We start from the raw sequence: 21,752 nt of genomic DNA on the forward strand, positions 1-21,752 counted from the left end.
CAACTTTTCAATTGGCTCATTTTTTCTTTTTTATAGCTTCTGATTTATAAGCCTTCTTCTTCTTCTGACTCTTTCCAGCTTTCAAATAAGGGTCACTGACCCCATCTAAAAAAACAAATGCTCTGTAAGGCTACAAATGTATTGTTAGTGCTACTTTTTATTACTCATCTTTCTATCCAGTCCCTTTCCTATTCTTTTATTCGCATGAATGCATGATTGCTACAATAATATGGACCCTAGCCACCAGATGGTTGAAACTGGAGAGCTGGAGGATGTTGTCTGCTGGTTGATGTTGGCTAGTCCAGGTTGAACCTCCGACAGGCCATGAGACAAGTTACAACTGATAGGTAGTCTTCATCAGCTTTTATTCATTGACTATTAATATTCCCCTGTGATATTTCATGTGCTCAGATTATGAATTTGCCAATTAAGGGGTGCCATACTTGATTGAGACTCATTGTTGTTCCTCATATGATGTACTTCAGGGCAGTCAAGCCCTCTAAACGCTAAAACATGAAGCCAATACAAACAATTTTGTTCCTTAATGGCATCTTACTTTGGCCCCCGTTCTGGTCTTTGGGAGAACATTTTTAAAATACAAATTGTGCATTCTGCTTATATCATCTCTCCACATCCCAGTGTTCTTTCTCTAAGGAAACCCTTGAACTTGCACCATCAATAGGCTATAAGAAAGGATATCCTATAATGAAGCCTTGCACCAATGGGAAGGCCGGAGACAAGAAGGAAGTAGTTATAGGGAATTAGCGGGCAAATTGCAGCTTGCTGGAAGTATTTATTCATTCCATGAAACAGGACAAAGTGACTTTGGGAACGTTCCCATGCTCATGTCATCTGTTTCTATTAACCACTGGCATTCTGGCTCAGAGTTTAAAGAGGGTGGAGGTGGTACATTCCGAGCAGGGTCTAATCTTTGTGACAAATTTCAAACCTCACAGAGGTAAATTCAACCAAAGGGTCAAAAGCCCTCAAAAATATGGACATTATGTGGGCCACGCGGCCTCATTTCACTTTATAAATGTCATATTTTTGTTCATGATTACACCTGTGTGGTGATGTTTTTTTTTTTCATATTGTGTTTTTCATAGAAAATATAAAATAGAAGACAAAAACACACGGCCATACAATAAAACTATGGAGACTTTTGTCTTGAATGACAAGATAAGGTAGATTTAAAGATCAGGTTTAAGGCAGATATACACAGGTATAGCAGTAACTGGTATGCTCTTTTACTGGTCACTAGTGATAAGAGGATCTGTCCCATTTAGTTTTGCCGAAAAATTCATGAAACTGCAAGAAAATTCGCCAAACGCATTGAAGTCAATGGGCGTCACACGTGCAACAATTTTTTACGCGCGCAACAATTTTTCTCGCTCCCAATGCATTAAAGTCAATGGACATTTTTTCTTATGGCGACTTTTTGTACAAATGTGCTGAAGTCAATGGCCGTTTCAGCAACGTAACTAGCCCCCTCTGTGCCAATTTTTTTCACGTCTGCAGCCGACTACAGTCGGCTGAAGCGGGACACGACATGCCAAGGGGGACTCTACGAGGATGCAGCCCCTGGTCTAATCGCACCCCCTGCTCCCCCGGTAGTTACGCCACTAGGGCGTTTTTTTCTTATGAACGGTTTTCTCTGTGACTTTTTGTCGCTGTGATTTTGTAGCCGTTTTGTGAAAAAATTATCAGATGGCGAAATGCAGAATTAAGCCACGAATCCATGGCTGGCAAAAAAAAAAAAAAACGCTCATCACTACTCACGGCCCGTAGAGTCAGAAAGTACTTGGAAACACACTAGGTAGGGGCGAATTTGACCCGTTTCATTTCGCCAAAAATTCACCGGCGGCGAAATATCGCAGACGCTCATTAAAGTCTATGGGTGTCCAAAAAATGTTGTCACGCGGCAAATTTTTTTCAAGTCTTTTTTTTTGACACACAACGCCATACATGTCTATGGGCGTCATTTTTGCGGCGAAACAAGGCGAAAAAATGTGCCCATCTTTACCCACACTATGTGGCTCTTCTTCACTTCCTCATATGCCAATGCACCATGCACAGGCCAACTCGGTGAGTCGGCAGATTAAATTGCCACCTTTGGTACCAAAGTGCTCAAACTGACCGATATCCATAGTGTTTTGAGATTGGCTTCCATACACAAACGGGACAATGGGATAAGACTGAAACTGATCTGCCCTTTCTTCAGATGTCTTTGTTTAGTGCCAACATTTAAATTTTCCTGAATGATACTGGGTCAGACCCATTCACTTATCAACGGAACCAAATGGAAAATCCATGTGCCTATGGACTACTTTGATCCATGTATATATATTTTTAAGCAAGTGAGGGAATACAGGGTTATGGGAGATAGCTCAAAATACAAGTTGATCCAGGGACTGGTCTAATTGCCATCTTAGGGGCAAATTCACTAAGATGCGAAGTTGCGCCAGGCGCAACTTCGCCACACTTCGCCGCACTTCACCGCACTTCGCCAGGCGTAGTTTCGCCAGCGCTCCGCAAATTCACTAAAATCCGAAGTTGCGCACAGGGGTAGCGTACGGTTGCGAAGTTGCGCTAGCGTTGATTCGCTATGTAAAGCGAAGTTACGCTAGCGAAGGCTAATTTGCATACGGCGCGAAATTCAAATTTCAATGGAGGAATACGTATCAGCACTACAAATGCCTAGAAAACCTTCAAATCAGCAAATAAAAAATTTTTTTTGCCCTACACATGTGCCCACTGTCTAGGTAAGTTGCCATGAGTCAGGAAATGTAGGGGGGAAGGAGGGGAGCCCCAAAATTTTTTTCGATCTTCATCACCCATCATGTAGAAAACACGCCAGCGTTTTTTGGGACTTAGAAAAAAATTTGACTTTCTTTGAAACAATCCCTATCTACTCTATTGCGCTTCACCAGGTCTGAGGTGGCGAATGAAGTCTAGCGTAAAAGGTAGCGTTCAGTACACTGCGCAAGTTAGTGAATTTGTGTAGTTACGTCACTAGCGAAAATTCGCCTGGCGTAAGGGTGCGAAGTAACACTAGCGAAACTACGCCAGTGTTCGTTAGTGAATTTGCGCAGTAACGAAAATGCCAAATGCTAGCGAATTAACGCTAGCGTTCGGCACTTCGGCGCTTAGTGAAATTGCCCCTTGGAGTCAGGAAGGAATTTTTCCCCCAAATGTTTTTTTTGCCTTGCTTTGGATCAACTGGCAGTTAGGCAGGTTATACATACACTTAAGAGATTGAACTTGATGGACGTGTTTCTTTTTTTCAACTTAACTTACGATGTAACTATAAAATATATACTCTTGTGTGATCAGGTGATACGCTCATGACCAACTTATCAGTGGTGTGATCGGCAAAAGATCGACTCATTCTAAGACCCACCAAAGAAACAGACGGCTAGCTTTACACAAAAGGGTATTAGTGTTGACGACTATCATAGAATGTAACATTTATTTTAGTAGTGTTGTTCCAAGGCCAGCAAAACACGGATAACAGCTATAGTAATACTTTCAAGGTGAACCTTAAGCTTTGGGATGTTTCTACCGGCAAAACGCTTTAATATATTCTTATACCCAAAGCTACCGCAGCCAATGAGGTGAATGCCAAGTCACTACGAAGATACGTCCAGGATACATCTCTGGAATACATTAAAACTATATTATCTGTAAAGTGCTCACAAAGGCATGCCTATGCATTGCGTACAAGAAATGTTACTATTTTAGAACGCAAAAGTATACAAGATTATGTGGGCACCAAACACTCACAGTCTGAGATGTAAGCAACCATCTTTTGCAGAGACTTCTCATTTGATTCAAATTTGATATAATTGTAAGATAAGAGACAATGCACACACATTTTCAATGGCCATACAGTACTTCATGAAGGATAATAAATAGCTTTTAAGAACTTGCCCCCTAAACGAGGCACTTTTTGTTTTTGTTTTGCATAAATTAGGACGGAATATTATATCGGAATCTGAGGTAGACCCAAAGGCAGAGTCAAGCCAACGTTTGAAGAACTGATCTGTGGATCAAATAACAAAGGATTTGAAGATGAATGACCATCAAACGTTACATTTTCAGTGCACGTTGGATTGAGGTCCCAAGAAGAGTGGATAAGATGCACATTTGGGGCTAACAATGGAAATATAAGAAATCCCTACCAGCGTCTTAAAATAGAACACCGAGGATTCAGATGCCCAGAGAGTCAAAATGTGAATTCTAGTGGCAGTATTTTCAGCCTTACGGGGTGACGCAGTTCATAAAAATAAGTTCTACAAAACTTAATCGCTGTCTTTTGTCTAAGTGAACCATGTCATTTCATGATCTTAGGGGTTTGTAGGGGGCCATCGCTTCACAGTTTGCACCCCTCATTGTCCTCGTCTTTGTCTTCCACTTGGTTTTGAGGGTTTCAGAATACTTTCTCTATACACAGTGTTCGTATGAAAGAGCCTCACAGCGTCGTGGTCTTTGTTGTCTAACACCCTGGGTAAAAAAAGGGAAGACTTCTGCGTCCTTCTTGTTTTGAAGCCTCTTCTGGGTCGTCCTTTGCCATTGACAGACACATACCATAGTCTTTCAGCGCTAGCCTTGCGCTTGGTGCCTGCCCCATTTGGAACTGTCCGATAAAGACGTGAAGCATAGGTATTGTATCCGAGCTCATGAATTCTTTCCACAAACTCACACTCGGGGTTGTATGTTTCCTGAAACAAATAACAAGATAAGGTGAAGTTCATATAGAGGTTATTTTTTTAATTTGATAAACTGCATTTCAAAGTTTTAGGGTGGTGGCAGACAGCGAGATTAGTCATCTTCTCTACTTCGGGCGACTAATCTCCCCAAATGCCTTTCCGCCAGCAATTGCCTCACGAGGAAACTTCGGAAGCGATATGTATGCCATCCCTCCAGCGATTTGCATACTTGCTGGCGGGAAGGCATTTGGGGACAAATGCCCGCAGTAGACAAGATTTGTTGATGGGCTACTAATCTCCCCATCTGCCACCACCCTTAAGGGTCAGGCCACAAAAGCAAATTCGGGGAGAATAGTCGTCCTAGCGACATCTTCTCCTCTTTTTCTGGTAGACAATCTCCCCGAACTGCCTTCCCCCTGCCCTCTGCCGGCTAAAATGAAAATCATGAGGCAACTTCAAGCGACTTCGGAAAACGAAGCGCCGTGTGTGCCTTCCCCCAGTCGATTTTCATTTTAGCCGGCAAAGGCAGTTTGGGGAGTTTGTCGCCCCGAAGAAGAGATTTGTCGCTGGGGCGACTAATCTCCCTGAATCTGCTCATGTGGCCAGACCCTAAAGCTCGCCTTATGCCTCACCAATAGAGCTGGGTAGTTTGGGCCATGTTTATCTTATCCCCTCAACTGCCAGTGCAAGCTCTTTGGGGGCAGTTTGAATAGGAAAATCACACTGCAGTCAGCCTGTTCTGAAAAATACTTCCTGACAATAACTTGCTGTGCAGATACACAGAGAGCCTTGTACTATTGTTCAGTCGATGGCCAAACTAGACAATATCTGCCGCCATGGGCCAACTGGAAGTCAGTATTTACATCTGTGTGATGTGTATTATTGACCTATAAGGTTTCAAATACTAAAAATAATCTAGACTACTCATATTATATCACACTTGTATTATTGAGGGTTCTTCCCCAAGTCTACTTATTGGACCGGATGGACGGCATAGATCTTTTTAGCTACCATGTGATACCAGCCTTAGCAACCAAATGCAAAGGCCATCTGGACAATTCCTTCGGGATGTAACTGCACTCCTGCATCAGTTTATTAAAATGACAGAATCTATGTGTGGAATGTAGGATGTGTTTTTGTTTTCCTGCTCTGTGGACTACAAAGGGGGGTTATTGCCTATGAGAGACACGGTGTGTGCTATTCCCCCCCGCCACGTGATGAATGAGGATATTGGAGACATTTTATTTCTTGACTATACACAGACGAATGCATTCTCCCATGGATAAAGAGGGCAGAGGCAATCCTGTGCACGCACACCCTAAGACATAGGAATGAGATAAGATACAGAAACCTTATTTTAACAACAGATCGTGTTTCTTTATGCCAAGTAAACAGATAGGGTGACTAAACAAACCATCCTGTCACTGTGTGAGTAATCGCTACATTTTACAATGGATTTTCCTTCATTTTGAAGCTCCTGCTCATCAACACAATGATATCACAAAAAAAGGTGTCCTCCTTTCACAGGCTTAAGGCCTCTCACTCCATGAGAAGAAAAACAAATTGGCCAGGGTTAGGACTGGAGTTTCATGGCAAATGGGGTGATCTGCACATTGAGTTGCACCGTTTTAAGTTGGCCAACAACTGATGGTATCATAATAGGGAGAAGATTGCCAGGAGAGGACCACATCAATGAGCAGAATATTCAAACCTGCCTATAGGTGGCCATACATGGGCAGATTAAAGCTGTCGATATTGGTCCTTTAAGGTGGCCATACACGGAGAGATCTGCTTGTTTGGCGATGTTGCCAAACGAGCCAATCTCTCCCCAATACAATTTTAGGCCAGATATCGATCGTGGAAGCCTGTTGGAGCCAATAATCGGCCGACTCGGCCTGTCAGCAGCTTTTATCGGCCCGTGTATGGCCACCTTTAGACCGATTCGGCAGCTTATCTGCACCCCTTGTGTGGGGAGGGTCCGACAGGTCTCCCCGATCGATATCTGGCCAAAAACCAGCCTGATGATCAGGTAGGTGTGATTTTTCCTGTGATTGAGGACCGCATTGGCAGGTTGATGTGTCCTATGACCCGTTGGCGCCCATTTCCTTTGTATAATCCGATCATTTGGCTTTAGGGCTGAATGTTTGGATTAACCCTATATCACCCTGCAGTTGGTGGGCACAATGGCTCGTTTGGAGACCTCGCCAAACGAGGGGATCTTATTGTGTATGGCTACCTTTACAGATGGGGGATCACTGGCCATGGCATTGCCCCAATGTTACTTAAATTAGTTCTTCTACTTTAACTAGTAGATTTGATTGATTTTAGTGACTGACATCTGCCATGGCAAAAGTTTTAAGTCTTATGCGGCCATAGACAAACCGATAATATTGTACGAAACTAATTTTTGTTCAATATTTGGAGCGTGTATGATGAGAGATCGTTAATCGAAAAGACTTGGATATCGGTCAGCTCGCCGATTGACCGGACGGAGAGTTTTGATTGGGCGCCTTTGAAGGAACCTGAACATCGGCCATTATTAGTGCTGAATCGTCATATAAAGGTAGAATTCTATTGTTTCTATCTGTATATCTGACGATTCAGCTCCACAGGTGTGTTTCCTGGAAATATCGGAATTCTTACATCTATGGCCGCCTTAAAGGAGAATTCAACCCTGGATTAAGACCCACGGGCTGTCTCCATGGCATTTTATAGACTGCCTGCCCCGTGCACTCCTATGATAATAATGATCATGGAAACAGTTGGACATCACTTGAAAACCAGCATATGACTGGCTGTAGTGTAGCACCAGGATTCTCTCATACCTCCCTACACCATGTCATTAGATGGTACCCTGCCTTCTTTTTATTACTGTGATGGAAAGCTGGAAGTATGCAGGTGCAGCTCTAGGTTTGGGGACTAAACTCATAGGGCTGTTTTACCCCTGTGTTGGTAAAGCAACTTTATGAGTTCTGCACACTCACTTTAGTTTTTTAGTTATTTGGGGGGTTTCATTGCCCGATAAGGTGGTTTATATGGCAAATCTCTCTTCGTGTGATGTCAGCCTTGCAGCTGAATGGCAAAATAATGATTTAACAAAAGGCAAATTCTTTACATACAAAAGATTTTTGTTGAAGGCTGCAGTGACAAGCAGATAGCTCACACAATGCCTTTTTAGGAAGGTTTCTCATGTGTAATCTATAGGTGTGTTGGTGGATTTCCAGGATTAAAGTGGGCATTGTAAATTGGTTGGAGCCTGAGCTCCCCAGCTTTGCAAAGTAAAACAAGCACAAGCCAATGCAGGTACGGTTACTGTTGCAAAAGTAAAGCTCCTTGGGATTTAGCTTTCAGCACAGGAGGGAAAGAAAGGTGTTTGTGCATTTCAGGCAACTCACCGAGGCGTAAAGTCTCCCTCTTTGGTTCATGGCCAGATATCTCCCCGAAAACAGCCCTTTGATGGCAACAATTCCCACATCCACGGCAGTTATTTCTAAAATACCTGGAAATAAAGAAGACAAATGACTTAATCCTTTCTCCCCATGCATAGCACTCTGTGATCTCACTTCATAGCTACATTGTATGTATATTGCCATCGAAACACTGGTCTAGGTAACCCTGCGTGCACTTTAATTATGTATGGGACCTGTTATCCAGAATGCAGACCTGGGATTTTCTGGATAAGGGATCTTTCCCTAATTTGTATCTTTGTACCTTAAGTCTACTAAAAACTCATGTAAACATTTAATAAAACCAATAGGTTTTGCTTCCAATACGGATTAATTATATCTTAGTTCAATTACAAGCTACTGTTTTATTATTATTATTACAAATTGAATTATTTGGATATAATTAGGTCTATGGGAGACGGCCTTTCCATAATTTGGAGCTTTCTGGATTACGGGTTTCTGGATAACCGATCCCATACCTGTACAACGCTCCCTTTTTATATAAAAACAAGGATATATGGAAGATGGATAGCAAATATTCAAGTAGGATGGGCAAGATCATTGCTTGTGGGCAGCTGCACCAGGCGAAGGTCAGACCCTGATGTTATGTGATCTCTTTGTATGGCATCATTTTAATATAATTATCCCCCACACAATGTAGTATATACAATAATTGGCTCCTAAATATGATTCATGTTGGGCAGCACCAAGAAGTCATTAAAGGATTTCCTCCAGCTTGTTTCCTAGCAGCACAATTTCATATACCAAGTGCCAAAATTCATGCTTTTGCAAAAATTCTTTTGGGACGGATCCAGCTTTGCACGTCTAAAGGGGAAAGTCACCTTTAAATAAAGTATAATATTCATGGGCCTATTCTTAGCAATATTTCATATTTAATGGGTTTTTAATTCTTCTTTAATTTATTTTTTATTATTACGTTTGTATTCAGGCCCTCTAGTATTCATCTTCAAATAACCCAACTGTTACCCTGATGCTAAGGTAAATATGTCCACACCTGACTGCCTAAATCATACATAGAGGGTTATTTATCAAAATCTGAATTTATCTTATTATTTTCTGAAATATAATACAACCAAATCCGCACAGGCTATTTCCCCTTATTTATCAATACATTTTCCTGAAAATTTCCTGTGCGGCAAAACACTCGAAAAAATTGTGAAAAATTCAGATTGTATAATTTTTTCGGATGTTCTGCACGATTTTTTCAGATTTTTGCCTTAGAACCACAAAATCTTCAGATTATTGCACGTAACCCAGTGCAGATGAGGATATCTTTGGGACTTCTCCCATTGACTTATATTAGGGCTGCACCGAATCCAGGATTCGGCCAGGTTTCGGACTTTTTCAGAAGGATTCGGCCGAACCGAATCCTAATGCAAATTAGTGGCGGGAGGCAAATCACGTGACTTTTTGTCACAAAACATTTATATATATTATAATAGTAATATATATATAATAGTTTCCCCTTCCCACACCTAGGTGGGATTCAGGGGTTCGGCCGAATCCAAAATAGTGGATTCAGTGCATTCCTAATTTATATACAGCCTCGGCAGGTCTCAGATGCCATATTTTTGGATTCTGACTTTTCCCATCCTCGGGGTATAATAAATCCCGAAAATAAAAATTTCCACTAAAAAATTCGGATTTTATAGTAAAAAAAAGCTCTATTTTTTTTTGTTTTTAGCATTTGGACTTTAATAAATAACCCCCTAAAAGTTAAATTGAAAGTTAGCTACCCCTTCAGAGGGGAATGACTTTGCCTCTATTTGTACCATTTATGTTTTCCTATAACAAGAACAAGGTCCAGCTTATTGTGTTTGCAGAAGATGGGGCTGGCCATTCTGCTTTTCTTGTACAGTCTTCAATGACAAGGAATAACTAGTGAAAATGTTTATCGTTAGTTTAAGGGGAACAATGGAACATACGTTCTAATTATTATATTCCCCATTTAATTGGTTCGACTCCAAATCCAAGTCCCACCCCCCTTTTAGAAGGTACCATAAGGAGGTGCAATTGAAAAAAAGGTGATTTCCTAGAATGAACAAACAATACCATTAGGGATATTGAATTAGGAGATACTTTGTTTTGGGTGTTCCATTAAGGGTGCAAAGTGCACATCATCCAGTTAGGGAGTGCCATCAAGCACAGGAGCCCTGTATTTACTACCTGCCCTATGTTATGTGGTAAGGACATGGCTGACCATGTTCTCTGGAGAGATGCACTTTGCACCCTGTGCTGCTTTTGCACCTGCGTCCAGGGTCTGAGTAAATGACCCCCATGTTCTTGACCAGTGATCCCCAACCAGTATGATATGTCATAGAAGGGCCAATTCTAAGCAACATTTCAATTGGTCTTCATTATTTATTTTTTATGTTCTTTTTATCATTTGCTTTTTTTCCTTAAGATTCTTTCCAGTTTTCAAATGGGGGTCACTGACCCCATCTAAAACCAAATGCTCTTTAAAGCTACAAATGTTCTATTTATTTTATTATTATTATTGCTCGTTTTCATTACTCATCTTTCTATTCAGTCCCTCTCCAGTTCATATTCCAGTCTCTTGTTCAAAATCAGTGAATTGTCACTAGGGTAATTTGGACCCTAGCAACCAGATTGCTTAACTAGCAGCCAGGAGAGCTGCAGAATAAAAAGCTAAATAACTCAAAAACCACAATTATGACTAATTGCAAATGGTCTCAGAATATCCCTCTCTACATCATACTAACAGTTAACTCAAAGGCGAACAACCCCTTTAAGCTTTTTTTTTTTTTTTTTGAAATGGTCCAGTTTGTGTTGGCTACCAAAAGTCTAAATGTTTTACAAATATTTGGGGATTAAGAAAGCAAACACACCATTTTTTCCCCCAGTAAATTAGTGGCACACTTGGATCGGCTGGCAAAAGAACCAGGTTTAATCTTGGAAATCCCAAACGTTAGGATAATGCATTACAACAAATAAGCAGCCCAGTTAATTTGTTTTATTGAGCATAAGAGGCTTTAGCCAATGTCGAACACAATCGCTGCCAGAGGGTCTCGTGCATTGTTGCTGGACCTCCTGGTGGGCTTGTGGCATTGTTACTTATTCCTGGGACAACGTTGACATGTTACTGAATTTCTTAACTCTTCACTGCCCGCATGGGTCTCCATTGCCAAAGCTTCAAACCCTCTATTTCCAATGTGGCAGAATCAAGCCGTACCCAAAGCAAGAAGCTGAATTGACCTTGGCCTGACTTTAATGGACCCCACCCTGCTGGTTTCCAGTGTAATGTTGCAAAGCCTTGTTCACAACTGAAGTGTCATCGACGGATGCAATCATCGTGGCTTAACAGTACATGTAGCAGTTATGTCATAAATTGGGCGTCGGATGCCTCACGTGAATGCTTTATGCTGGTGAATTTAATGCGTCAACACAACTCCTCCCCTAGGGTTTCTCTCTCTGTATGTTACACGTTTCATTTCCATATCTGTCATTCTCAGATGCTCTGTATTAGGATTCATGCCATAGGAGCATATCTGGAATTGGCACTGTATTTATCCTGCTAAAGGTTCTGGGGTATTATACATGTATTTATTGTGTTCTGATGAATTATACATGAAACTGACACTGTACGTTATACAATGAATTGGACTGTATTTATATTGCTATGTGGGTTAATTTACATTAAACTACAAGATTTGTTCTGGGGTAATATACGTGGAATTTATCCTACTATGTATTCTGGGGATATTATATATGGAATTGGCACTGTATTTATTCCACCATGTGTTTTGGGGGGCATTATATATGGAAGTAGCACTGTATTTACCTTGCCATGTGTTCTGGGTGCATTATATATGGTATTGGCACTGTATTTATCCGCCATGTGTTCTGAGGACATTATATATGTTGTTGACACTGTATTTATCCAACCATGTGTTCTGAGGGCATTATAGATGGAATTGGCACTGTATTTATCCAACCATGTGTTCTGGGGACATTCTATATGGAATTGGCACTGTAGTTATCCCACCATGTGTTCTGGGCCATTATATAATAAATTGGCACTGTATTTATCCTACCATGTGTTCTGGGCAGATTATATATAGAACTGACACTGTATTTATCTAACCATGTATTCTGGGGACATTTTATATAAAACTGACACTGTATTTATCTAACCATGTGTTCTGGGGGCATTATATATTGTATTGGCACTGTATTTATCCTACCATTTGTTCTGGGGACATTATATATGGAACTGACACTATATTTATCTTGCCATGTAATCTAGGGAAATAATATATAGAACTGACAATGTATTTATCTAACCATGTGTTTTGAGGGCATTATACATGGAATTGGCAATGCATTTATCTTACGATGTATTCTGAGGGTATTGTATATGGAATTGACACTTTATCCTGCCATGTGTTCTGAGGGCATAATATATGGTATAAGCACTGTATTTATCCAACCATGTGTTCTGGAGTATTATATAAAGAAATGGCGCTGTATTTATCTTACCATGTATTCTTGGGGCATTATATGGAATTGGCACTGTATTTATCCTGCCATGTGTTTTGTGGTATTATACATGAAATTGGCCCTGGAATACAAAGGAATCCATGTAGAAACATTAAATGTCTTTAAATAGCCTCCCCAAACACAATAATCACCCTCCACCTATGTATTAAGTTCATGTCAAATGTTCCCATACAATTCAAGGGAGTTTCCAGGAAATTCAAATTTTTTTTTTGCGGTATATGCATAGGCGGATGATAAAATAGAAGTAGCGATGCTTTTTATGTTTTTGTTAAGTTGAACCCAGGGAAGTCAATGTCACTTCCCAGCGTCAGTAGCCAGATGGAGGTTGCCGTCCACCACCGTTTGACAACCTTGTGCTAAACCATTTGACCCTGGCCATCTTTTTTTTTTATTGGGGGTAGGAGTTAAAAAAAGCAAAGTATCTATTTCATTGCAAGGTCTGTCCTTGAGGTTAAGTAGCACTGTACTTCCAGCCTGTCTGTATAAAGCACATAAGATTCTGTTAACAGGGTATGGAAATGTCTCCCCTTGGCCGTCAATATAATCCATAAAGTCTGAAAGCTCTGTTTGACATTAGTACGGGGCTGCTAATCTAATCAGCATTTTATTTAGTGTTAGCCACCTCCGACCACATGCCTCAGGCAACATCATCATACCCCCAGGGCTCACTTAGCTTCTCCTGTCTCCTCTGTGCATTCGGTGCCTCCTTAGAACACAAATAGGCTATTTCATAACCCCGAGCCACCCCCTCATTTATAATCACCGAGATTTAAATGTAGCCATGTGCAAAAGGGCACAAGTGTTGTGAAAAGGGTTCACAGTATCCACAGTAATAGGATGTGACAATTGAGTCTGCGAGCGTAACATTTGCACTGCGTCTGAGCTCTATGACAAGAGCCATTCAAGGGAACCGAGGCATAAGGATAAGACTCTACATATGTAGTAACAGCAAGCCGCAGTCAGCTATTGTCCGTAGCCTCCTTATCCCCTTTCTGGGCTTTTTAAATACTGTTTAAAACAAATGACAGCGGAGAGATGAAGGTACTTCACTACCCTGCAGGTCTTATTGAGAGAAAAGTGCAGGGAAAAGGAGGTTATGCCCCGCCGTCTCATTCATTCATACGACCACACTGACAAAATGAGTAGGGGCGGAAAAAAAAAAAAAAAAGATTCATCTGGGTGTAAGGAATTTGTTAAAGAAAATATTGCTTTTGCCCCAGACTTAAGTCATTGAAGTGTTAAGTGGGGATTCGAAAGCATCGGTTTCATGTTCTCTATAACTGTTTCATTTTAAATGCAATACAGTATTAATGAGTGGCTCTCGTTCACATAAATGTATTTACACCATGAACAGTAATAAAAAATAGTTATATATATATATATTTATATATATACACAGCCTTGGTAGTATGAGTGCAGCCCATTTTAGAATAAAATATGCATCATTATTAAAACAGAAAATATTTGGGGTTAGATGTAAGAAAATAAAGCATAAAACATATCCGCCAATGTTGGTCGATTCACTTACTAAATACGCTGTTTTTCTCCAGAGTCCCGTTAATCTTGCCGTTGAGGTGTATCTGTAGGTGGTACTTAGTAGCGCAGTAAAGTTTTCTGTTTCGAGGGGCACCTCCAAGATGTTCGTAAACCCCTCCACGTCCCCCAGCATCTCGTCTCTGCCTGGGGTCGCACAGTTTGCCTCCTCCGGAACAAGGATACCTAGGTCCTTTATCCAGCCTCTTCGCCCAGGATACCTGCGGACCGCAACTGATAAAACTCAGCAACAGAATCCAAATTATAACCATTGTGGCATGGCCGAAACACAAAGTCTCTTAAGTAGATGAAGTCTGGAAACAAATGACTTAAGGGGTCCCATTAAAGACGTCTTGTTAGAAGCTCTCCAAGTGGCAAATCCCACTGCTGTGATGCATGAAACATTGGCAGCTTTATCTGACTCAATCTGACCTTTTATCTCCCTCTTGTCTTGATCTTCTAAATAAATAGACACCCAGCGAAGGCCACAGCTCCTTGAATTAGTGGCAGTAATCAGAGTTTAACCATCTCTCCACTTGCAAGACCGAAGGAGGAGAGAACAGGGTGGGGGGGGAAGAAAAAAAAAAAAAGAAGGCACCGAGAGCCCTAGTGCATTTTATGAGTTGGAGAGGAATGGTGTTGTTCGACAGCATTGAAATAAAAGCTTCCTGCAACAATAGACAGATCTCCAACCAATTGATACAAAGGAGGCAGGCAAGGTATCAGTCTTGTGTGAACCAGAAATCCAAGCAGGATAAAATTACACAGCAGTGGCTCAGTGCAACAAAAAAAAAAAAAGGAAAACCACATCACAAAGAATTAGCAGCCTATCAGAGTTATTGCTCTGCTCTTCTGGAAAAATCCAAAAAAAAAAAAAGGACCAAAAAAATAAAAAAATTATAACATTTGCACCACTGGAAGAGAATAATCCCTGGGGTCGCCTCTTTCCCCCTATCAATCCCCAATCACAATACGTGACAAGCGAGGGATGACTGATGCTGGAATGAAACAACTTCGGGAAGTCACTCTTATATAAATGCACATTTCAAAAGGCGCATATAAAAAGGGAGGCAGACGTGGGCTTCAGGAGAAGCTGTGCTCCTTTTCTAAGGGCAATTGAAAGGCAATGTATTTAAATTCTAAAGAAACTTCCCCGGTATGCCAATTTGTTTTCTAGCGCCGAGACGTAATGAGCTTTCCCTTAGGAAAGAAATCTCTGTTTATTCATTATCTTTTAAAAAGGAAACTGCTTTAAAAAAAAAAAAAAATAGTCAACTAATGTATATTATCAATCAGCGAGATGGCTCGAGCGGTGTTCCCCCTGCAGACAATCTACATTCCCCTCTGCTTGTCTGTTGTTCCATTTCCACATTGGCTTGTGTATTACTTAATCAGGCGGAATCTAAGGATTTGTTTAACCCCTTGCGCTCCAAACGAATCCCACCCCCCCCTCAAAAAAAGCATCGACACAAACCGCACTTCGAAACGTTTGCCTAAAAAGTTCAGATCAGTAGCACTTCCATTGTATTTTAGTACATTTTTATTAAGCCATTGAGTGCTCCCACAACCTTTCCTTTTTGCGTTAATTAAAATGAATTTATGGAACAAGGGAGGGATTTGGTTGTGCTGCCCTGTGACAAATAAAGATTGATTTTAATGAACTGTGTCCAAAATAAGGTCATTAAACCTTGAACAACTTGTGCCATTTTCAGCCAGGGGTGCTGTCACGTCTCTGAAAAGAGTCATTTCTATAGGACATGACAGATTCTCTTACATTTTAAATTGATCACAAATTAAGGATACTTTGCCTGGTCCCAAAGAAACAGACAGGAGGACTGCTCCCAAAAACAAGTCCACCAGCATAATCTCGAAACTGTGGGGCAGATTTACTAAAGGGCGAAGCGAACGCTGACTCGCCAACGATGATTCGCCAGCGTTACCGTTACACCGATTTACTAACGGACGCAGGCGTAACTTCGCTAGCGAAAGAGACAGAGGCTAAAGGTGATTCGTACTCTATCAACAGGCGAATTTTCGCTCTGGCGAATGGACGTTACTCTCCGCAAATTCACTAAGATTCGGATTTTACTGAACGTTACCTCTTTCGCCAGACTTGCCTTCGACAGCATAGATCTTCCTCATTCTTCTGTTACTTACGTCATATTTTTAGTGGAAAAAGTTTCTAAGTCCCAAAAAACACTGGTGTCTTTTCCCTTTTTCAGATTGATAGCCTGCAAAAGTCCTTAAGATTTTTTTTACACTGGGCTCATGTGTAGGGCAATATAACAACTATATTTTCTTTATTAAGGTTCCCTGGACTTGTGTAATGTAATGTATTTGCTGCAACATATACGTCCATTCAACTTAATCATTTCCCACAGAATGCAAATTAGCCTGAGTGAAGACCTCTAACGCATCTACGCTTTGATTGCCAAAGTAACGCTACCGAAAATTCGCCAGCATTCTGCGCCCTGGACGCAACTATGCATTTCAGTAAATTAGCGTTGTCTGAGCGAATTTCTGCCTGGCGAAGTCTAGCGATGGATGCGAAGCCGTCGCTGGCGAATTATCGCAGGTTAGTAAATTTCCCCCTATGTTCAAATATGTACATTTATGCACGTTATGTATTCAAACCTTTTAAAAGGGATCTGTCATACTGCAAGGAAGGTGTCCACGTTACACGCTTCAGCTACACTGGCAACTTTCTCGCACAAAAAAATGATTTTGAAAGTTTTAAAGGAACGGTTCAGTGTAAAAAATAAAAACTGGGTAAATAGATAAGCTGTGCAAAATAACAAATGTTTCTAATATAGTTAGTTAATTAATAAGTTAAAAATTTAATGTATAAAGGAGTGGAGTGGATGTGTAACATAATAGCCAGAACACTACTTCCTGCTTTTCAGCTCTCTAACTCTGAGTTAGTCAGTGACTTGAAGGGGGGCCACATAGGACATAACTGTTCAGTGAGTTTGCAATTGATCCTCAGCATTCAGCTCAGATTCAAAAGCAACAGTTATGACCCATATGACCCCCCCTCAAGTCACTGATTGGTTACCGCCTGGTAACCAATCAGTGGAAGCCAAGAGAGCTGCAAAGCAGGAAGTAGTGTTCTGGCTATTATGTTACACATCCAGTCACTCCAGCCTTTATACATTACATTTTTGGTTAACTAACTATATTAGAAACATTTTTTATTTTGCACAGCCTATCTATTTACCCAGTTTTTATTTTTACACTGAGCAATTCCTTTAAAAGTCTGAAAGCAAGTGGTGACAACAGGATTCTCTGATTGTATCGGGCAGCTGTACAGTTTGCTACATACAGAAGCCCTGTAGCATGTCATTGCTCTTGTACTCCTCGGGGGAAATCTATTGAAGGGCGAATTTTCGCAGCGGAAAGCTCTGCCACACTTTGTGCAACTTCGCCAGACGTTAATTCGCAGTGCATACGCTTATTCATCAAAATGCAAAATTGCTTCTCAGGAGGCAAACCCTGGCAAAGTGTCACCACTTATTATTACAAATGTTCAAGGGAGCAAAATAAAGAGAAAATAAATCCTCTAATGCCCTAGACATGAGCCCACCCTAAAACAAATGTCACATGACCTTCAAATGGTTAAAAGTTACAACTTTTAAACATAATCCCTTAAAAATATTAAAAAAAGTCAGCGTTTTGTCTTTTTTTAATGGTTTTCCTGCATTCAGGATATGATGTCACTGACATAAGACTGAGGAGGATGTAGCTTCATCTTATCAGTTTTCCAGGTCTATGGCGCGAAGGAAACTCTGGCGAAAAGAGTAACGTAGTGGAAAATTCGCACTTTGATGAATTTGCAGATTAACGATCGTTTGCCTGAGCGAAAATTGGCTGTGAAGTGTCGTTTTGTCCACTTCGCCCTTTAGTAAAATATTAAAAAACGCCAGCGTTTTGTCTTTTGTAATGGTTTTCCAACATACAGGATATGATGTCACTGACATAAGATTGAGGAGGATGTAGCTTCGGCTTATCAGTTTGCCTAGTGTAAGTTGATGAAGGAAACTGTGGCGAAAAGAGTAACGTAGTGGAAAATTCGCACTTTGATGAATTTGCAGAGTAACGATCGTTTGCCTGAGCGAAAATCCACCTGGCGAAAGGGCTCGAAACTTCGTTAGTGCTTAGCTCTTTCACAAGTGAATTGTCCTCCACGCCTGTTAGTAAATTGACGATGTCCCTGCGAAGTGGCGTTTCGTCCACTTCGCCCTTTAGTAAATGTGCCCCCTAGTGCCCTGATATTCACACTTCTTTCTACAGTTAAAACCGCACCCCAGGGTTGTAGAGGGCTTCTGTATATCAGCGATTGTGCAACAGCTATAGATGAGTGTTTACACTGGTATAATGCAGTGGGGCAAATTCACTAACCGGCGAAGTGGCTGCGTTACGTCATTTTGCCACTTAACCAATTTACTAAAAGTGTCCCTGGCGAAAATTCACTAGCGAAGTAGATAGACTAGTGCAACTTTGTAGCCTAATGCCAGGCGAAGTTGCACTCTGGCGAAGGGCCGGAACTATGCAAATTTACTACGTTTTTTTATTTTCTGAACGTTACCTCTTTCACCAGAGTTTACTTCGCCAGGTCAGACCAGGCGAAGTGCAATAGAGTAGATAGCAGTTTGTAAAAAAAAAAGTTGAAAAAACGCTGGCGTTTTTTTACTTTTATAAGGTAATAGGCTGGAAATTTTTTTTTTTAGGGTACCCTCCTTCCCCCCTACTTTTGTTAACATATGGCACCTACATTATACTGTGGGCATATGTGTAGGACATTAGAACACCTCTATATAACTTTACTAAGTTTCCCATTGCTTGTGTAGTTTATTTATTTGCTGCAGCATACACCTCCATTCAAACTTCTATTTTGTGCTGTATGCAAATTTCCGATCGCTAGCGTAACTTCAAATCGCTGATCGTAACATCGCTAGCGCAACTTCGCAAACGATCGGTAACTTGTGTGCTTCGGATCTTCGTGAATTTTCGCTGCCCTGGCTAATCTACGCCTGGCGAAGAGCGGCGAAGTCTTCGAAGGTAAGTATATTTGCCCCATGTGTGTTGTAGGCAGTTTGCTTTCTGTTTCTTTAAATGGTTTTATTATAGTTTAATATAATTTAATATAGTTATGAAACTCTTTTTTTTTTTTGCTGCATGTGGTCAAAGCTGTCTAACCAGATAAAGAAAATGGATATAGACGTAACAATTATGATCTTTCTTGGAAAAGATCTTTTGTTCATTTCAATACACACGTGTAGAGCTGAATGGTCAGATATACAGATAGAAACAATAAAATTCTACCTGTATCTGACGATTCAGCACTAACAATGGCTGATGTCTGGATTCCTTCAAAGGCACCCGATAAAAATTTTCTGTCCAGCCCGATCGACGAACCGACCGATATCCAAGTCTTCTGCGGATATTGGTCGGCTCATTTCCCACCATACACGCACCGAATATCGTACGAAAATTCTGCAGCCTATTACATTTGGCTAGTGCTCTGGTAAATGGCTTTATACATGTGACTGTAAGTCCAAGTTTCGGGGATGCACGTGGCCTCACACTTGATTAGGAGGTGCGGCTGGTGACAGGAGCTCATTCAGTTTGGCACATGTAAAAAAGCTGCACTGAATGAGCTCATGTCAAAAAGAGTGGTATATTTTTTCTTTTAAACATGGATTTTATTATCCCTCAGCAAAGCCAAAGCATTGAGAGGTTGTGTCTGCTAGGTCTTAGGAAGTCTAAATCCCTCAGGCTGCAGATGGGTAATGTGATATTATGCCATTGTGAAACCAAAGGTGGGTATCCTTTCTAAACTCGCCAAATGAGCGGATCTCTGTATGTATGGCCAGCTTAAGACTTCTTGCTATTAGGAGACCTTGAAGAAATCACAGTTTTAGTATAGATGGTGCCCTCTTAATAATGTAGGAACTCTAGGGGAAGCAGACCCTGTGACTGTCGCAGGGACAGTTCCCTGAATTCCCCCTTGCATGACCCTAATTGCACCTATGGGACCCCGACCACCCCACTTTTGTTTCAGGCTAAGGTTCCCAAACCAACTTCTTACAACAAACAGGATGGACACTACATTTATCCTGTTCTGGGGGTATTATACATGGAATTGACACTGTATTTATCCTGCTATGTGTCCTGGGGGTATTATACATGGAATTGGCACTGTATTTATCCTACCATATGTTCTGGGGGTATTAAACATGGAATAGGCACTGTATTTATCCTACCAAATTTTCTGGGGGTTTTATACAGTATGTGGAATTGGCACTGTATTTTTCCTGCCATGTGTTCTAAGGGGTATTATACATGGAATAGGCACTGTATTTATCCTACCAAATGTTCTGGGGGTATTATGTATGGAAGTGGCTCTGTATCTATCCTGCTATGTGTCCTGGGGGTATTATACATGGAATTGGCACTGTATATATAATATCATATGTTCAGGGGGTATTAAATATGGAAGTGGCACTGTATACATAATGCCATGTATTCTGGGGGCATTAAATACTGAATTAAAAATGTATGTAACCTGCCATATGTTCTAGGACATTTAATATGGAATTGGCATTGTTTTTATCCTGCCACGTGTTCTGGGGGTATTATACATGGGATTGGCACTGTATATATAATGCCATGTGTTCTCGGGGCATTATATATGGAATTGGCACTGTATTTATCTATTTATCCTGCCATGTGTTCAGGAAACATTTTATATATATATATATATAAGCTTCAGAAAGTACCTGCACTTTAACCCTCTCAGTTCGTGGTGGGTGCCCGGTCAAATGGTATTATGCAACTTGTCAAAATGGACCAGCACTCCAGTTTGTTCAATCAAACGTGAATATTTATTTGAATAGTCACTCTCGTGTCCAACGTTTCGGCCCACATCCTTGATAAAGGCCCAGATGTGGGCCGAAACGTTGGACACGAGAGTGACTATTCAAATAAATATTCACGTTTGATTGAACAAACTGGAGTGCTGGTCCATTTTGACAAGTTATATATATATATATATATATATATATATATATATATATATATATATTGAAAAAGGATTGCGGCACTCACAGGGTTTTAGTGAAAAAACAAAAAATGTTTTATTATTAAGCCTCAACGTTTCGATCCCCCACAGGGATCTTCATCAGGAGCAAAAACAAACAAACATCCAGCACCCACGTTTGTTTGTTTTTGCTCCTGACGAAGATCCCTGTGGGGGATCGAAACGTTGAGGCTTAATAATAAAACATTTTTTGTTTTTTCACTAAAACCCTGTGAGTGCCACAATCCTTTTTCACTGCTTATTTCCCATGCTGGCACCCAGGTATTAATTTTGTCTACGGAGTGCACCATTCCTTTGGTTTTATATATATATATATATATATATATATATATATATATATATATATATATATATATATATATATATATATATATTTCTGGGCTCCACAGCAATATCACGGCTCCCCCAAAATGTAAGCTATAT

The 21,752-nt window shown here is 40.7% G+C and overlaps 1 protein-coding gene across 1 annotated transcript; it reads right to left on the reverse strand.

Annotated features, from left to right (window-relative positions):
- Positions 1-3,434: 3,434 nt before the first annotated feature.
- fgf3.S (fibroblast growth factor 3 S homeolog) lies at positions 3,435-14,717 on the reverse strand. Its single transcript, NM_001349445.1, has 3 exons — positions 14,226-14,717; positions 8,105-8,208; positions 3,435-4,721 (listed from the first exon to the last, which is right to left on the reverse strand). The coding sequence occupies exons 1-3, from the start codon at positions 14,500-14,502 to the stop codon at positions 4,389-4,391; spliced, it is 714 nt and encodes a 237-aa protein (NP_001336374.1). The 5' UTR covers positions 14,503-14,717; the 3' UTR covers positions 3,435-4,388.
- Positions 14,718-21,752: the final 7,035 nt, after the last annotated feature.

The sequence above is a fragment of the Xenopus laevis genome, chromosome 4S, assembly GCF_017654675.1.
Source record: "Xenopus laevis strain J_2021 chromosome 4S, Xenopus_laevis_v10.1, whole genome shotgun sequence".
Classification (NCBI taxonomy): Eukaryota; Metazoa; Chordata; class Amphibia; order Anura; family Pipidae; genus Xenopus; species Xenopus laevis.

Bases quoted from the DNA above. Each gene is read 5' to 3' on its own strand.
- fgf3.S (NM_001349445.1), bottom strand. From the start codon at position 14,502: ATGGTTATAATTTGGATTCTGTTGCTGAGTTTTATCAGTTGCGGTCCG. The intron at 8,209-14,225 runs GTAAGTGAATCG...CTTTATTTCCAG, and splicing joins GGAGAAAAACAGCGTATTTA to GTATTTTAGAAATAACTGCC. The intron at 4,722-8,104 runs GTGAGTTGCCTG...TATTTGTTTCAG, and splicing joins GAGGGAGACTTTACGCCTCG to GAAACATACAACCCCGAGTG.